This window comes from Castor canadensis, chromosome 13 (assembly GCF_047511655.1).
Source record: "Castor canadensis chromosome 13, mCasCan1.hap1v2, whole genome shotgun sequence".
Lineage (NCBI taxonomy): Eukaryota > Metazoa > Chordata > Mammalia > Rodentia > Castoridae > Castor > Castor canadensis.
The window spans coordinates 8,076,952-8,090,482 of record NC_133398.1 but is presented as its reverse complement, the minus strand read 5'-3'; the positions used below and the strand labels follow the sequence as shown (position 1 = coordinate 8,090,482).

The 13,531-nt window shown below is 55.0% G+C and overlaps 1 protein-coding gene across 1 annotated transcript; it reads right to left on the bottom strand.

The window, feature by feature from the left end:
- Positions 1–286: 286 nt before the first annotated feature.
- On the bottom strand, positions 287–9,608 carry Ak1 (adenylate kinase 1). Its single transcript, XM_020164277.2, has 7 exons — positions 9,499–9,608; positions 6,415–6,453; positions 4,903–4,938; positions 4,563–4,726; positions 3,776–3,892; positions 711–902; positions 287–518 (listed from the first exon to the last, which is right to left on the bottom strand). The coding sequence occupies exons 2-7, from the start codon at positions 6,419–6,421 to the stop codon at positions 450–452; spliced, it is 585 nt and encodes a 194-aa protein (XP_020019866.1). The 5' UTR covers positions 6,422–6,453; positions 9,499–9,608; the 3' UTR covers positions 287–449.
- Between the last annotated feature and the right edge of the window lie 3,923 nt (positions 9,609–13,531).

Below are 13,531 nucleotides of genomic sequence, written 5' to 3'. Positions count from 1 at the left end.
CCCTGCTACAGGCCAGTCACTCAGAGAAACAAGGGGTCGGGGCCAAGGCCACACAGCAGGAATGCATTGGAGCCCAGCACTGCCTGAACATGAAACCTTAGGATCAACCCTTTCTGTTGCTGTAGGGCCCCCAGGCCTACCACAGCCTGGGCCAGCACAGCCTGGTGAGAAGGGCCCGGGGCTCCCACCAGAGCTGGAGGAGGAGGAAGAGGGGCTGGAGCTTCAGGCTGCATGGGTGCAGCTAATGAATCAGCTTCAGTTGGAAAAAAAGGAGTAAAAACAAATGTCCTTGGAAATTTCTTTAGTGCTCAGCTGTCCATGAAATGGGACACAGTGGCTTCCTCTGTCTATGCACACCCCAGCAGGGTGGAGGCCCTGGGCTTGGGTCAGGACAGCCTTGGATCAGGGCGGGGGTGGGGTGACTTGAGCTGGGGGAAGGCTCTGCATGGCTACTTCAGGGCATCCAGGTGGGTGCAGACCTGAGAGAAGACATTGTCCACCGTACCTTCAGCATTGATCTGTGGGGAGACAGGTCATGAGGGCTGGGACGCCAAGGCAGGGGGCCGACTTCCCCAGAGGTCATGCCTGGTCCCCAGCACCAGCCATGGTGGACAGTGGCCTCCCATTGAACCAGCGGGGAAACCAAGTCCTGGGGAAGAGGGCTGGCCCGAGGTCACAGTGCATTGAGGCTGGGCCAGCAGGAGGCCCACCTTGCACACAATGCCACGCTTCTCGTAGAAGGCGATGACAGGTTCGGTGGCCTTGTAGTAGGTGTCCAGCCGCTTCTTAATGGTCTCCTCGTTGTCGTCCACACGGCCACTGGTCTCCCCACGCTTCAGGAGTCGCTGGGTCATGGTCTCAGGGCCTGCATCCACATACAGCAGCAGTGTCGGCTGTCCAATCTGCAAGCAGGGTGCCTGTTACAAGGACCTGTTCCTGTCCGGTCTTCTCTACATAAGACCCACCCAGGCCTTTAATCCTTTCCCCAGGAGCCCAAGGGACCTCTCCAAAACCAACCTTCCCTAGCACTCCCCTGCTCAAACCTCACCCATGGCTCCCCAGTGCCCTTGAGAGAAACCCCAGATGTAGAGAGTCCCTGTGTGGCTATACCCTGCCCTTCTCACCCTCCCTGCTTTCCTTGCTTTGGCCACAAGGACTGTTCTAGGCCCTCATCCATCTCCTTCCAAGACCTGCACAATCCTGCCTGCTAGGAGACTTTTCTCACAAATCTGAGCCTGACTTCCACCCCTTTACCTCAATACCATGTTCAGCTGAACTCTTAATCCTTCAGAGTACTTGATGCCATCTACTTATCCCTGGCCCCAGATGTGCTCTTCCAGCCCCCTTACTCCACCCCCACCTTAAGGACCTCCAGTTATTCATTCAGAGTTCCTCTTCCCAGGTAGTCCTGAGACCTAGAGAAGTACCAAGGGATCAGGGACAGGGTGAAGGCTGATGAGGGAGCCCTGAGCAATGTCACTGTCATTGGAGTAAGTGGGTCATCTTGGGGATGACTTGGAAGGATGAGAAGGAATAAGACCCCACAGTCCCTGCCCTCCATTTGGCCACCTGTGCCTGCCTCTCTGCAGCATCACCTGTGCAGGCCAGCCTCCACACTGAAGCCAGAGACAGCAGCCCTTCCCTCTCCTGCCAGTGGGTCCCTGAAAGCAGCAATCCTGCCTGTCAGTCACCATCAGATCCCCAGGCTTGGCAGTCTGGGACTGGTGCACTGTGGGTTAGGAAGGACTTTGTGTCTCCCTCAGAGCTAGGGAGGGGGCTGACTAAGAGGGGCAGACCACCCATGGTCACCACAACCTCAGGGTCGGGCCAGGACATTAGCACGGCCTTTACGTCCCAGCCTCCCCTAGCCTGGACAGCCTGGTCTGTCAGTCCCCAAGGGCCTCTGAGCAGCTGCTGCCCGGGCCTCTTGTCAGGGTTGTGTAGGGGCTGCTTCTCCTCAGGAGCTTACTGGTAGAGGCCTGAGCTCCAGCTTTTGCATCCAGGCTCCCCAGGACTGTCCCGCTGTGTGACTGTGGGCAGGACACATGCCCCCACTGAGCCTCAGTTTCCTTGGTTGCAAAACACATCGGGACACTCATCCCTGCCTCCTGGGTAGCTAAGGATTCAGTGCAGCAGCCTTCAGGGTTGGAGGGCTCTCCTGCCATGTGAGGACCCTGGACAGCTTAGCAGGTTCTTCTCTCTTTCAGAAGATAGTAGGTAACAAAGGCTGGGCCTGGCTCCAGCCCCAAGGCCACCACCTGTCCTTGGCCCATCAGCTGCTGAGCTCCTCTGGGACACAGACTCACAGCCTCTGTTTATCTGAGTCCATAGGGCCATGCATGACAGGCTCTTTATAGACCCTGGTGGAGGTGGTGAGTCTTAGGGCAGCTAAGCTCCTGGGTAGGGCATCCCTGACTGAGGCCTCCGTTGGGACCATGAACATCTAGTCTGAGGTGTGGGCGCTGGGCACTGTCCACCCCAGGAGAGCTCTGGAGCCTTTAATCAAGTGAGCGACCACATCTCCAGCCCACCCTGCCTCCTTTAGTGAAGCCCTGGCGCCCCCTGGTGTCTAGAGCTGAGAAGATCAGCGGCCTGGACTCCTCGCCAAGGTCCCTGTGTTGAGCCTGTCACCCTCAGCACCCATAAGGGACAGGGATTATCATCAACTTCACTTTCTAGCTGAGTCCCTGAACATTGCAGGTGTACCACAGCTGGTGCATGTGGGCCAGGACGGGATGTCCCTCCGGGCTGCCTGTCACCTGACCACAGGGTCCATGGCCCTCAGATCTGAAGGAAATCCAACCAGTGCCCCTTTCACAGAGAGAAAGACCAAGACCCAGAGCCGGGGAGACACTTTTCTGAGGTCTTGCTGACAAGTCAGAGGTCAAGAAATACAGTCCTATCTGGCTGAGGCCCAGAGAGGTGGGGGGAGGGCTGAGGATGGGGCCCAGTTACCCCACCCCACCCTTCCTGATCTCTCACTCCTAGCCACCTGCAGCCTCATGTTCCCTGCATGGCCTTGGACAAGTGTGTGTGTGTGTGTTCACACACATATGTACATAGGAGTGGGAACCCCTGCTTGTATGTGCAAAAGTGTACACTGCACCCCTTACCTTACGAATCTGTGTGTCATGCATTGCATGTGGCCTTGTGTAGGTGCCCTGTGTGACTCGTGTGCATGCATGTGTTCCTGTGTACATCTGTGTACTTGTGTGAGGTGCCCTACCCTATAACAGCATTCCTTATGGGCTCCCGTTCTAGAAAGTTTGCAGCCATCACTCTCAATGCCTGTTCTTTCCAGCTAGGCTCCCTGTGTCCCCTGAAGGAGACCGATGGTCTTTGAACTTCCCTCTCCCACATCTCCCTGGTTGCCCTGAGCCACATATGCTGTCCTCCCCCTGCCGCCTTACCCTTCCAGCCCTGCCAATGTTGTTCCCTGCCCCCTATGTGTTTGTGGGGTACCAAGCCCCACACTTGAGGGTGTTGCCTCTTGCATCCTCATGCTTTTCCTCAAGTCAGCTGTGACCCGTCTCCCACCATTTTTAGATAGAGAAACTGAGTTTCAAGGAGGTAAAATGATGGCTGGACCCTGAGCCCAGCCGAGGGCTTTCTCTTCGACTACACCTTATTTTTAGACCTCTAGGAAGACATCCAGCAAGTCTTCAAGCCTTCCTGGCCTCCCTCCTGCCCTCCTACCTGCCCCTCTCTCCCTCTGCCCCTCCCTTCTGCCCTTCAGCCCAGCCCCAAGGCCATCCCACTCAGTCCCACGCCTTACCCGCCGCTCAAATTCTTCTCCCTGCTGCACCTCCCTCGGGTAGCCGTCGATCAGGAAGCCTTTGGAAGAATCCACTTTGGCCAGCATGGCTTCTCGGAGCATGTCCAGCACGGTCTCCTGCAGGTGGGGCACAGAGGAGTGTCCTGAACCTCCCTTCCCTGCCCCTTCTTGACTTTTGCGCCTGAGCTGCTGTCTCTCCTTGAGCACACAAGTCCCGGTCAGCCTTGGCCTCCAGGGGTCTCCTCTGACTGGAGAACTTGGCTCGGTGGTGATTCACTCTTTTTTGGAGCCCCTGGCCAATCTGGTGCTGTTCTGAGCCCAGAGGTCATGACCCTGAACAGATGAGGCTTTATCTGCCCTGGGAAGTTCAACGTTTGGGGAAGAGACCCACGATGACATGGCTGGCCTGTTTCCAAGTATGGCAGTTAGTGTGGGCAGAGGAGGAGGCTAGCGCAGTAGAAAATGGGAGGCAGTGTCGGGGGTGTCTTAGTCCAAATAGGAGTGGAGGGTTTGAAAACTGAGACAGAAAGACCATTCCAGGCAGAATGGAGTGTGGTTGGTTTGAGGCCAAGATGGCAAGGGATTGAGAGTGGGAATAAGGGCAGGGTCCCTCAGGGTTTTGGGGGGCTGCTGGGAGGAACTTTCTGCTAAGGGCAATAGGGAGCCACAGGAGGCCTCAGAACAAGCGAGGACCATGGTCAGCCTAGCCAGTGTGTCATAGGCATTGCTGACTGGCACCCTCTCAGGTCACGTCACCCCCCCCACCCTAGTCACCAGGGCCACTCACCAGTGGCACTAGCTGTCCCTTCTCCATGATTTCTGACAGCTTCTTGCCTCGAGCAGAGCCAGATTTGACCTCGGCCCGCAGGAGGTCCCCCGTGGAGAGGTGGGTGTAGCCATACTTCTGCGCGATCTTCTCACATTGGGTGCCTTTCCCTGAGCCAGGCCCACCTACGAGTGCTCACTCATTCAGAAACCCCAAGACACAGGGCCCCAGGAGGGACCGGAACTGCCAGGATCCCCATTGAGGGAAGGGTAGGTATGAGGGGCAGACCCAGGCTCAGGCTGCCACAGTGCTTGCAACCGACCCTCCCTGTTCACCCACCACACATCTGCCCGTGACTCACCCACCACGAAGATGATCTTGCTTTTCTTCAGTTTCTCTGCAGAGAGAATAGGGGAGAAGGACTCGGTCACCCACTAGCAAACAGCCAGAGACACCTTTGTGTCCCAGGCAAAGAGAGGGACATGGCTCAGGCTTCCAGAGTGAGCAGGGAGGTGAGTGAACTCTCAGGAGCTGGGAGAGTGAGGGAGAAGAGGTCTGGATGCTAAGAACTCAGCACAGCTAAGGGTCTGGGATGCCAACCACCATGGCGCCTCCCTGTGGGTGACTAGACACTTCTGGCCATCCTGTTTTCCTCTTTGTGGAGGGGTACTGGATGAACAGCAGTCCATGATTCCTTTCTGCTGGGTCCCCTCTCCCTTTGCCCTCCCGGGCTTTGCCCTGTCCATTTCTTGCCAGCCCCAGCAGGGAGGAGGGCTGACGTGGATAAGTGGAACTCTTGCCCAGACAGGAAGGGGAGTCTACCTTCCAAACTCTGCCTGGGTAGAACTCACAGTCCCGGCTGGGATATAGCTCAGTGGTAGAAGAGGATTTGTGTCACATGCCTGAGGCCCTGGGTTCCATCCCCAGCACCTCAGAAAAAGAACTCACAGCCCACTAAGCAGAAGGAAGCTGAGGCCAGAGATGAGGCCTACTCAAAAGGGTTGAACCAAAACCAGAACCTGAGACTTTCTTTTGGACTTCCAGAGCTTTCCTCCTCCTCCGAAACAGCACCAGCTCACAGACCACCTTGCTTTGTGACCTCAGTAAAGAAATGCCTGCCCTCTCTATTCTCTGTCCCCAGCCCAGGAGGTGGGCTTGGCAGCTCCCAGGGGTCCCCCCTGGCTGGGAGGCTGGGGCTTAAAGAAGTAGTCAGAAGGGAGGGCACAGCTTGGGCCTGGGAGAGACCACAGCCTTGTGGCAGCTGAGGTTCTGAGCTGGGGGAAGGGTAACCACTGGCTTCAGGCAGTGGCAGCAGCCAGCCCACTGGATCCTTAAAGAGCCACCCAAGCTGAGGCCCAGTGCCAGGGAATAGATGGATTGCACTGCCAGAAGCCAGGGCTGGCCCATTCCAGGCCCTCTGCCCACCCCATATCTCCCTTTAGGTCCCAGTGCACGGGAGCCAGGAAGGCTCATCCTCAAGGCCCATCCCTCTGGGTTGTCACCCAGATGGTGGGGTCCCAGTGAGAGAAAGAAACTTGCCTATCCTTGCCAGGTTGGTCCATGAGTTCTGACAACTTCTTGACTCAAAGGGCAGGTCTCCCTCCCCAGCTCCCACCCTCTCCAGAAAGAGGCAGAGACTCAGTTTTATAAATACCAGCGTAGGAGGTGAGCTCTAGGCCCCCCAGAAGCCTCGGGGAGGCCTCATGGCTTCTAAAATTAATCTTGGAGCTGGCACATTCTATGAGAGGCTGGATGAGGAGGCTGGAGGCCCAGACAGCCCCAGAACTGCCTCTGACCCTCCCAGACTGTCTCCCAGACAGCACACTCCCTCCACAGATGGGCACGCTGAGCCCCAGGCAAGGAAAGCTCTTACCGTCCATCCCGTGGAGGTCCCAGGAGCTGGGTCAGTGTTCTGCAAGACAGGAAACAGGCAGAGGTGAAGCCTTCTCCTCCCACTCTGAGCCACACCCACAGCAGCGAGGCAGGCGTGTGCCAGGCCCCAACACGCAATCAGAGGGCAGAGGAGGGGCGGCTGGGGCAGGGAAGCCACCCAGGAGGTGTGGTGACCTTGGCAAAGTAACCCCTCCAGTCCACCTTGGTCTGAAGGAGAGACAAGGGTAGAGGTCACACAGGTGGATGTAACAATGGCTGTGGAGCTGCCCCGCCCCCTGACAACTCCTTAGAACAGGGAGTGGGGCCAGTGTCTGCACAGACACCTTGACAACGCTGCTGTTGGGAGGCTGGAGGGGGCTACTGACAGCAAGTGAGGAGTGAGGATGCCCTAAGGCACATAGAGGAGGAACTGTTTCTTTTCTTTTCTTTCCTCCCTTTCTTCCTCCCTCTCCCCACCCCGTTCTTTTTCTGTTACTGGGGTTTGAACTCAGGGCCTTGGGATTACTAGGCGGTACTCTACCATTTGAACTACTTCCCCAGCCCTCTCAGCTGTTTTTTTTGGCGATACTGGGGCTGAATTCAGGCCTTACCCTTGCTAGACAGGTGCTCTACCCCTTGAACCACGCCTCCAGCCCCTTTTCTTTTAGGTATTTTGAGGACAGGGTCTTGGGTCTATACCCAGGTCAGCCTGGACTGAAATCCCCCTATCTACATTCCTGCACAGCTGGGATCGCAGGTGCATGACACCATGCTCAGCTTTTTATTAGTTGAAATGGGGTCTCACTAACTTTTTGACTGGGTTGGCATCGAACCACAACCCTCCTGATCTCCACCTCCTGAGTAGTCAGGATTACAGTTGTGTACCACTGCCACTGGCTCCCTTCTCAGTTTTAAAGTGAGGTGGCCCTGGGTCCCAGGCTCCTGCTTTTTGCAGGTGCATCTTCTGCCCCCCCCTTTCACCTCAGTGAGGACTTAATTCCCTGACTCTAGCTTCCACAACCCCCCAACCTCCTGCAGTATTCTCCTGACCAGGCTTCTAAAACTGCCCTATCTCCTCCTCACCTACCCACTGCCTCAAGGCCCCCAGACGCCATCAGCACACTCTTGCCTTGGCCCTCCCCCTGGGCCAGCACCCTTCCCTGAACCCTTGACCTCTGTGGGGCCCCACTCTGCCCCCTTGCTCTTGTCTTTAGTTCTTAGGAATCCCACCCCCCGTGCCCACAGGCAGCCAGCCCATGTCACTGTGGCCACTTGTCCCCATGTCCCAACCTCTTGCTCAGGAGCCTCTCTCCAACTGGTGTCCCCACCACTGCTTTATTCCAAGTAGGCCTACTTCCCTGCCTCCACACATCCTCCGGGATTCCTACCCCAATGGCCACAGGGTTTTCCCTGACAAGCAAGTGTCAGGCCCCTTGCCTGCTTCCCCCCTTCCATGCGTGTCCCTTTGGCTCCCAAGACAAACCTTAAACCTCTCAACATACCTGATGGGGCCCAGTGATGTGGCCCCTGGCACCCTCAGTGGTTTTATCAGCTGCCACTGCTTGGAGTTCCCTTACCCATTACAGTGATGTCTCCCTCTAGGCCTTTGCAAAGTAACAACCAATGCTTGGAAGTTTTTCCCCAGTGATTAGGGTTTAGGCATTTACTCCAGGTTGCCTCCTTCAGGAAGCCCTCCTGGACCCTATCCCGCACTCCTACACTAGCAGTGTCCTCTCTAAACTTTCCACAGCATCACACACAGCACGGGGGCGTCAGATGCTCTGCTGTACCTTGGGCCTGTGTCTCCACCACCACCTAACTGGGCCTGGGCTGGGCTGACCACAGGGCCAGGAGCCTTATTCCATCTGGAGAAGGAACTGAGGATTGGAGAGGAGGGCCTGGCTGGGGCAAACTCAGGTCTGCATTTTCTGCTGCTCCAGACCTGGCGCTGAGACTCAGAGTAGGACCTTCAGCAGCTGTGCTGACACCACACTACCCAGAGGGCATGAGTTACAGCTGCTTGTCCTGCTGAGTGTGCAGAAGGAGGCCTGAGAGATGCCAGGCACCCCTCAGAGGAAGGGGAGTGTCCAGGGCCAGGGACAGTCACAGTGAAGCCCTGAGAGTGGCCCCGCCCCACCCCCTCACCCCCCTGGTAACCTAAGCCCCTCTCAGTCCTACAGACACTTGCCACTTCCTTGGTCCAAAATAACTTGGGTAGTGAGGAGGCCTCCCAGAGGCCAGGGGTCCAGGATGGAGTTGGGTTACAGGCTGAGCACTAAGCCTCATAAGGCCCCTGGGTCACAGCCCCTGCTACTCCTGCTAGGTGGCCCCAAGGGACAGTGACTTAACCCTAAGCACAAGGGGAGCCTGGGGCAAAGTCTAGGTCTCCCAGCTGCTCACCCAAGAGCAGTTCTCCCAGTGGTTAACAACCGGCCAGGGTTCAAATCCCAACTCTACCACTCAGCTGTGTGACCTTGGGCAGCCCGTGTCCCCTCTCTGGCCTGACTGCTGCTGCTGAAGATTTGGGTGGACAGTTGAGCAGGGCTTCAGCAAGGCCCCACCTGCAGACCCCAGGGCTCCCACAGAGCCCCTGTCTTGGCAAGATGCTGGGGCAGGGTTGAGCATCCAAGGGCTCTGGGTTCCCCCAACACTTGATAGCCTCTCTGAGCACACAGGCTGCCCCATGCCCAAGTCCTCTGGGGCAGGGAGCCCAGCCACAGCTCCCCCTCTTTGGGCCCCAGCTGGGACGTGACAAGGGCAGAGACCTGGTGCCCCAGGAGTGCCAGCCAGGACAAAGGGGTCTAGAAGGTTGGGAGGGACTACAACACACACACACACACACACACACACACACACGGATCCACAAAGGCACACTCAGTGTGGCACAAAACCCAGAGCCCAGGGAACACAGACATGCAAATACACACAGATCATAACCATGGATACAAACACACAGACGTGCAAAACTCAAGGGTAGCCAGGCACAAACACACCCCGCCCGCCCCCAGGTGACACGTCCCCATTCCCCGCGGTGGCGCCCACCGCCCAGGGCATCCACAGAGCCACTGGGCAGTTGCATACTGACCTGGGGGAGGATGCGGTGGGCGCTGGGACCAGTGCGTACCCTACCCGTCCTCACCAGCCGCCTGCAAAGGCGACTATTTATAAGGCTGTCAGCGCAGGGCATGCTGGGAGCCAGCAGGGAGGGAGAGAGGGAGGAGGGAGGAAAAGAGGGAGCGGGACGGACTGAGTGGAGCCTTGATGGAAGCCAGGGCAAGACCGGCACCCCACTGTGCACCACGGAGGACTGTACCACACACAGTTTTCCATTTCTGCTACCTCCACTGTGCCCACATCACTCTGGGGGGACGAGGCTAAGCTCCCCCAGGACAGCAGGGGAAACTGAGGTCTGGAGAGATGAGGTTCTTTGCACAAGATCCTGTAGCGTGTTGGTGGCAGAGAGAGGCCAGATCAGGAAGGGAGGGAGAGCCTGGACCTTGGGGCTCTGGGGCCACAGTTCCCACATTCTTCCTTATACCCTGACCAGAGGTCCTGGGCCAAGACCCTTTAGGACTCCTCCTTCCCCTGTTGAGAGGGACCCTTTGAGCTCCTCTGCGACTCCCAGGACACCAGAGATCTGGTGGTTGGGCAGACTATGAAAAGCCAATCCCCTCTGGTCAGGGGAGCACTCTGGGTACCCAGATGGGGTGCTGACTATCCTGACAGAGATCAGCTCCCATGAGCAAGCACCCTGTGCTCCAGCCCTGGGTGGAGTAGCAGACTCTAGCTGAGACTGTGACTCCTCAGCACAGAGGAGGACTTTGGCACTGCCCTGAGGTACCTGGTGGAAAGCCATGTGCTACCCAGTGTTGGTTTCTCAGGACAATTGGCACAGTAGTAAGTGCTCAATAATGTAGCAGGGCAGGGATGGGAGCCCAGGATCGCCCAGGTTCTGAACTCCTCACCACCCACATGAGACCTTGAAAACAGTGGCTCCAGATGTGGGGAGAGTAGAGACTGAATTTAGAATTCATCTTATAGTACTAGGGAGCTATGGAAGGTATTTGAGCAAGAGTGTGAGACTACCAAGAGAGTAAGACCATCTCAAGTGAAGGTGTCTTGGCAATAACAGCAGCCCAGACACCAGGAAGCCCAGGTCTAGTTGCAGCTCTCCCACCTGTGACATCAATCAAACAAGTCCTTACTTCTTAGGACTTTAGTTTCCTATCTATGGGAAGGCAGTGAGCCAGCGCCCTGCATGAAACTGGTTTGAAAGGCCTTCTCAAAGCCATTGGCAGGTGCGTGAATCCCTGCCAAAATTTCCACTGCCCCTTTCTATTTATTTATTTGGTGTGTGTGTGTGTGTGTGTGTGTGTGTGTGTGCAGTGGGGTTTGAACTCAGGGCCTCACGCTTGCTAGGCAGGCACTCTACCACTTGAGCCACTCTTAGAAATCCATTTCAGGAAATTCTTGTGGGCACAAAATTCATACAGGGTTCCTAGTGTCAGCCGGGATAGACTGGGACAGTGGCACAGTGGGGTGGGTGGGAGGCCGTGACTGCCAAAGGGTCTGTGTGGGACAGGAAGCCGGATATTTCTTCATGGCTGGTGGGGTAGGAGACCCCAGACTTAGTAAGAAATACACAAGAAGCCCACCTGCCTGGGTGTGATCCCACCTGCCTAAAAATGACTGTAGGTGTGTGTGTGTGTGTGTGTATGAAATCTGTATTTTTTTTTTAATTATTCTGTTTTACTATCAAACAAGAGCCTGTTAGCAGTGACAAAGCGCAGAGGCCTTGTGTGTGTGACCATATGACCCCCTGGTGGGGTGAGACTTTGGCTGCTTACTGTACAAGAACTATCTTCTACTTTACATCTAAGACAGTTTTAATTTAGATGAACCTTACAGGCATTAGGCTACGTATATCCAGCCAATCACAAAAAGGCAAGTACGGTATGATTCCAACTTATTTGAGGCACCTAGAGCAGTCATACCCACAGAAACAGAAAGTAGAATGGCTGTGACTGGAGGAAATTAGGTAGGCAATTAGGGTTTAATGGGGACAGAGTTTCAGACCAGCAAGACCAAAAAGTTCTGAAGATCTATTGCAAAACAGTGTGAAATGGTTAATATGGTAATTTATTACGTGTCTTTTTTTCTGGGGGGGGGTGCGGCACTGGGGTTTGAACTCAGGGCCTCACACTTGTTAGATAGGTGCTCTTACTGCTTGAGCCACTCTGCCAGCCCATGATGAGTCTTTCTTTTTTTCTGTGGTACTGGGGCTTGAACTCAGGGCCTTCACCTTGAGCCACTCCACCAGCCCTATTTTTTGTGAAGGGTTTTTTGAGATAGGGCTATCAGCACCTGACCTATGATGTGTCTTTTAACCATGATTTTTTAAGATAAAACAAATTTTTAATTAGAAAAATATTAAAGCATCTGTTTTATTTTATTTGATATAACCTATAGACTTTCCACCAGGGCTGGGATATTGTTTTGGGATTTTTATTTCCCAGCCATAAACTACAGAATAAAAAAAAAGAGCCAGGCGCTGGGGCTTACACCTGCAATCCTACCTACTTGTAGGCAGAGATCAGGAGGATTGCAGTTTGAAGCCATCCTGGGCAAATAGTTTGAAAGAACCTATCTCAAAAAAAAAAAAAAAACCTTCACAAAAGAAGTAAGAGAGTTATAAACATCAGTATATCTTATGAAAGTAAAACTATGACAATGACGCATATTTTCTTTTTTAAAAATATTTTTATTGTTGTTCTGGGGGCACATTGTGACATTTACCAAAGTTCTTACAATGTATTGTAGTTGAATTCACCCCTCCATCATTCTCCTTTGTTCCCCCTCCCTCTCCTGATCAATTTTGTACACTTTCACTTCATAACATTAAGTGAGACCAAAGTGGAAAAAAAAAACAAACCTTAATAAAAAAGAGCTGGTAGAGTGGCTAAAGGTGTAGGTCCTGAGTTCAAATCCCAGTACCAAAAAAATCCCATTTTTTTTAAAGCTAGGCATGGTGGTACACACTTGTAATCCTAGCACCTGAGAGGCTGAGGCAGGACAATGGAGAGTTCAAGTCCAGCCTGGGCGACACAGGGAGACCCTGAGTCAAAAAACAAACAAGAATATTTGATGACAGAAAGCATTGCAAGGTTTGAAAACAAACCCTGAACGGGGAAAATGATCCTGAAATGCCTTACCCTGAGAATCACAGTTGGGTCATGGATGGGGTCTGGGAGTGCAGGACAGGGCTGCCCCAGGTAGGTCTCCAGGAAATAGCTGGACAGGAAATCCAGAGAGGAAAACTGCAGAGGAGCAGGCACTGGGTTTGCAGCTGGTGGGAGGTGCAGCGGGAGGTGCCCGCCCCGAGGCAGCGTGAGGCAGTGCCCTCTTGCAGAGAGGAGACATGTGGCACGGGCTCTCGGAGCCACCCAGGAAACAGTGCACACACAGACGTGGGTGCTGGAATGCTACACAGGGAGGCGGGTTTGGTCCTGGCCAGTGAGTGTAGGTTTCAGAGCAATGAGGGCTGTGAAGAGGTGGGCTTCAGGAAGCTGACTTGGGTAATGAGCACCCTGGGGGGAAGAAAGGTAGCGTGGAGGACCAGGTCTGAGGGCTTCCTTCAGCGTCCTTCACTCAAATGTCACCTCCTGATGTTCAACTGAACTTCCCCACGGCCCACACCCTGTAACTGAGCCCTCTTGACACCCACTACTGGCCTCCGCCTCACACCCACCAGTGGGTACACAGAAGAGCTGCAGTGCTCTGGAGAAATTCCACCCAGAAACTTCAGCCTCGACCCAGATTCCCAGAAGCCTTTGCATGGAGTTGGAAGCATGCCCCATCTCCAGGTCCATGCAGGGCTCTAGGAACCCCATGGCAGGACACGGCAAGGAGTTCCTGCCCTCCACAGTGCCTGGCCCAACCCTGGGCCTTGCAGCCTCCCAGCCTCCTGCCCAGCCCGCTGCTGCCACCCCATGGGACTTCTGCAGGCCAGAAGGACCTTGGCTCGCCACCCTCAGCCAACATTCCTGGCCTTTTGCCATCTGGCCTTGAGGATCACCTCTCACTGTTCCCTTCTGCTGCTGCCACCTCACTGCTGCTGA

Bases quoted from the DNA above. Each gene is read 5' to 3' on its own strand.
- Ak1 (XM_020164277.2), bottom strand. The intron at 3,893-4,562 runs GTGAGTGGCCCT...CCCCACCTGCAG, and splicing joins AGGGACAGCTAGTGCCACTG to GAGACCGTGCTGGACATGCT. The intron at 903-3,775 runs GTAAGGCGTGGG...CCCTGCTTGCAG, and splicing joins GAGAAGAATTTGAGCGGCGG to ATTGGACAGCCGACACTGCT.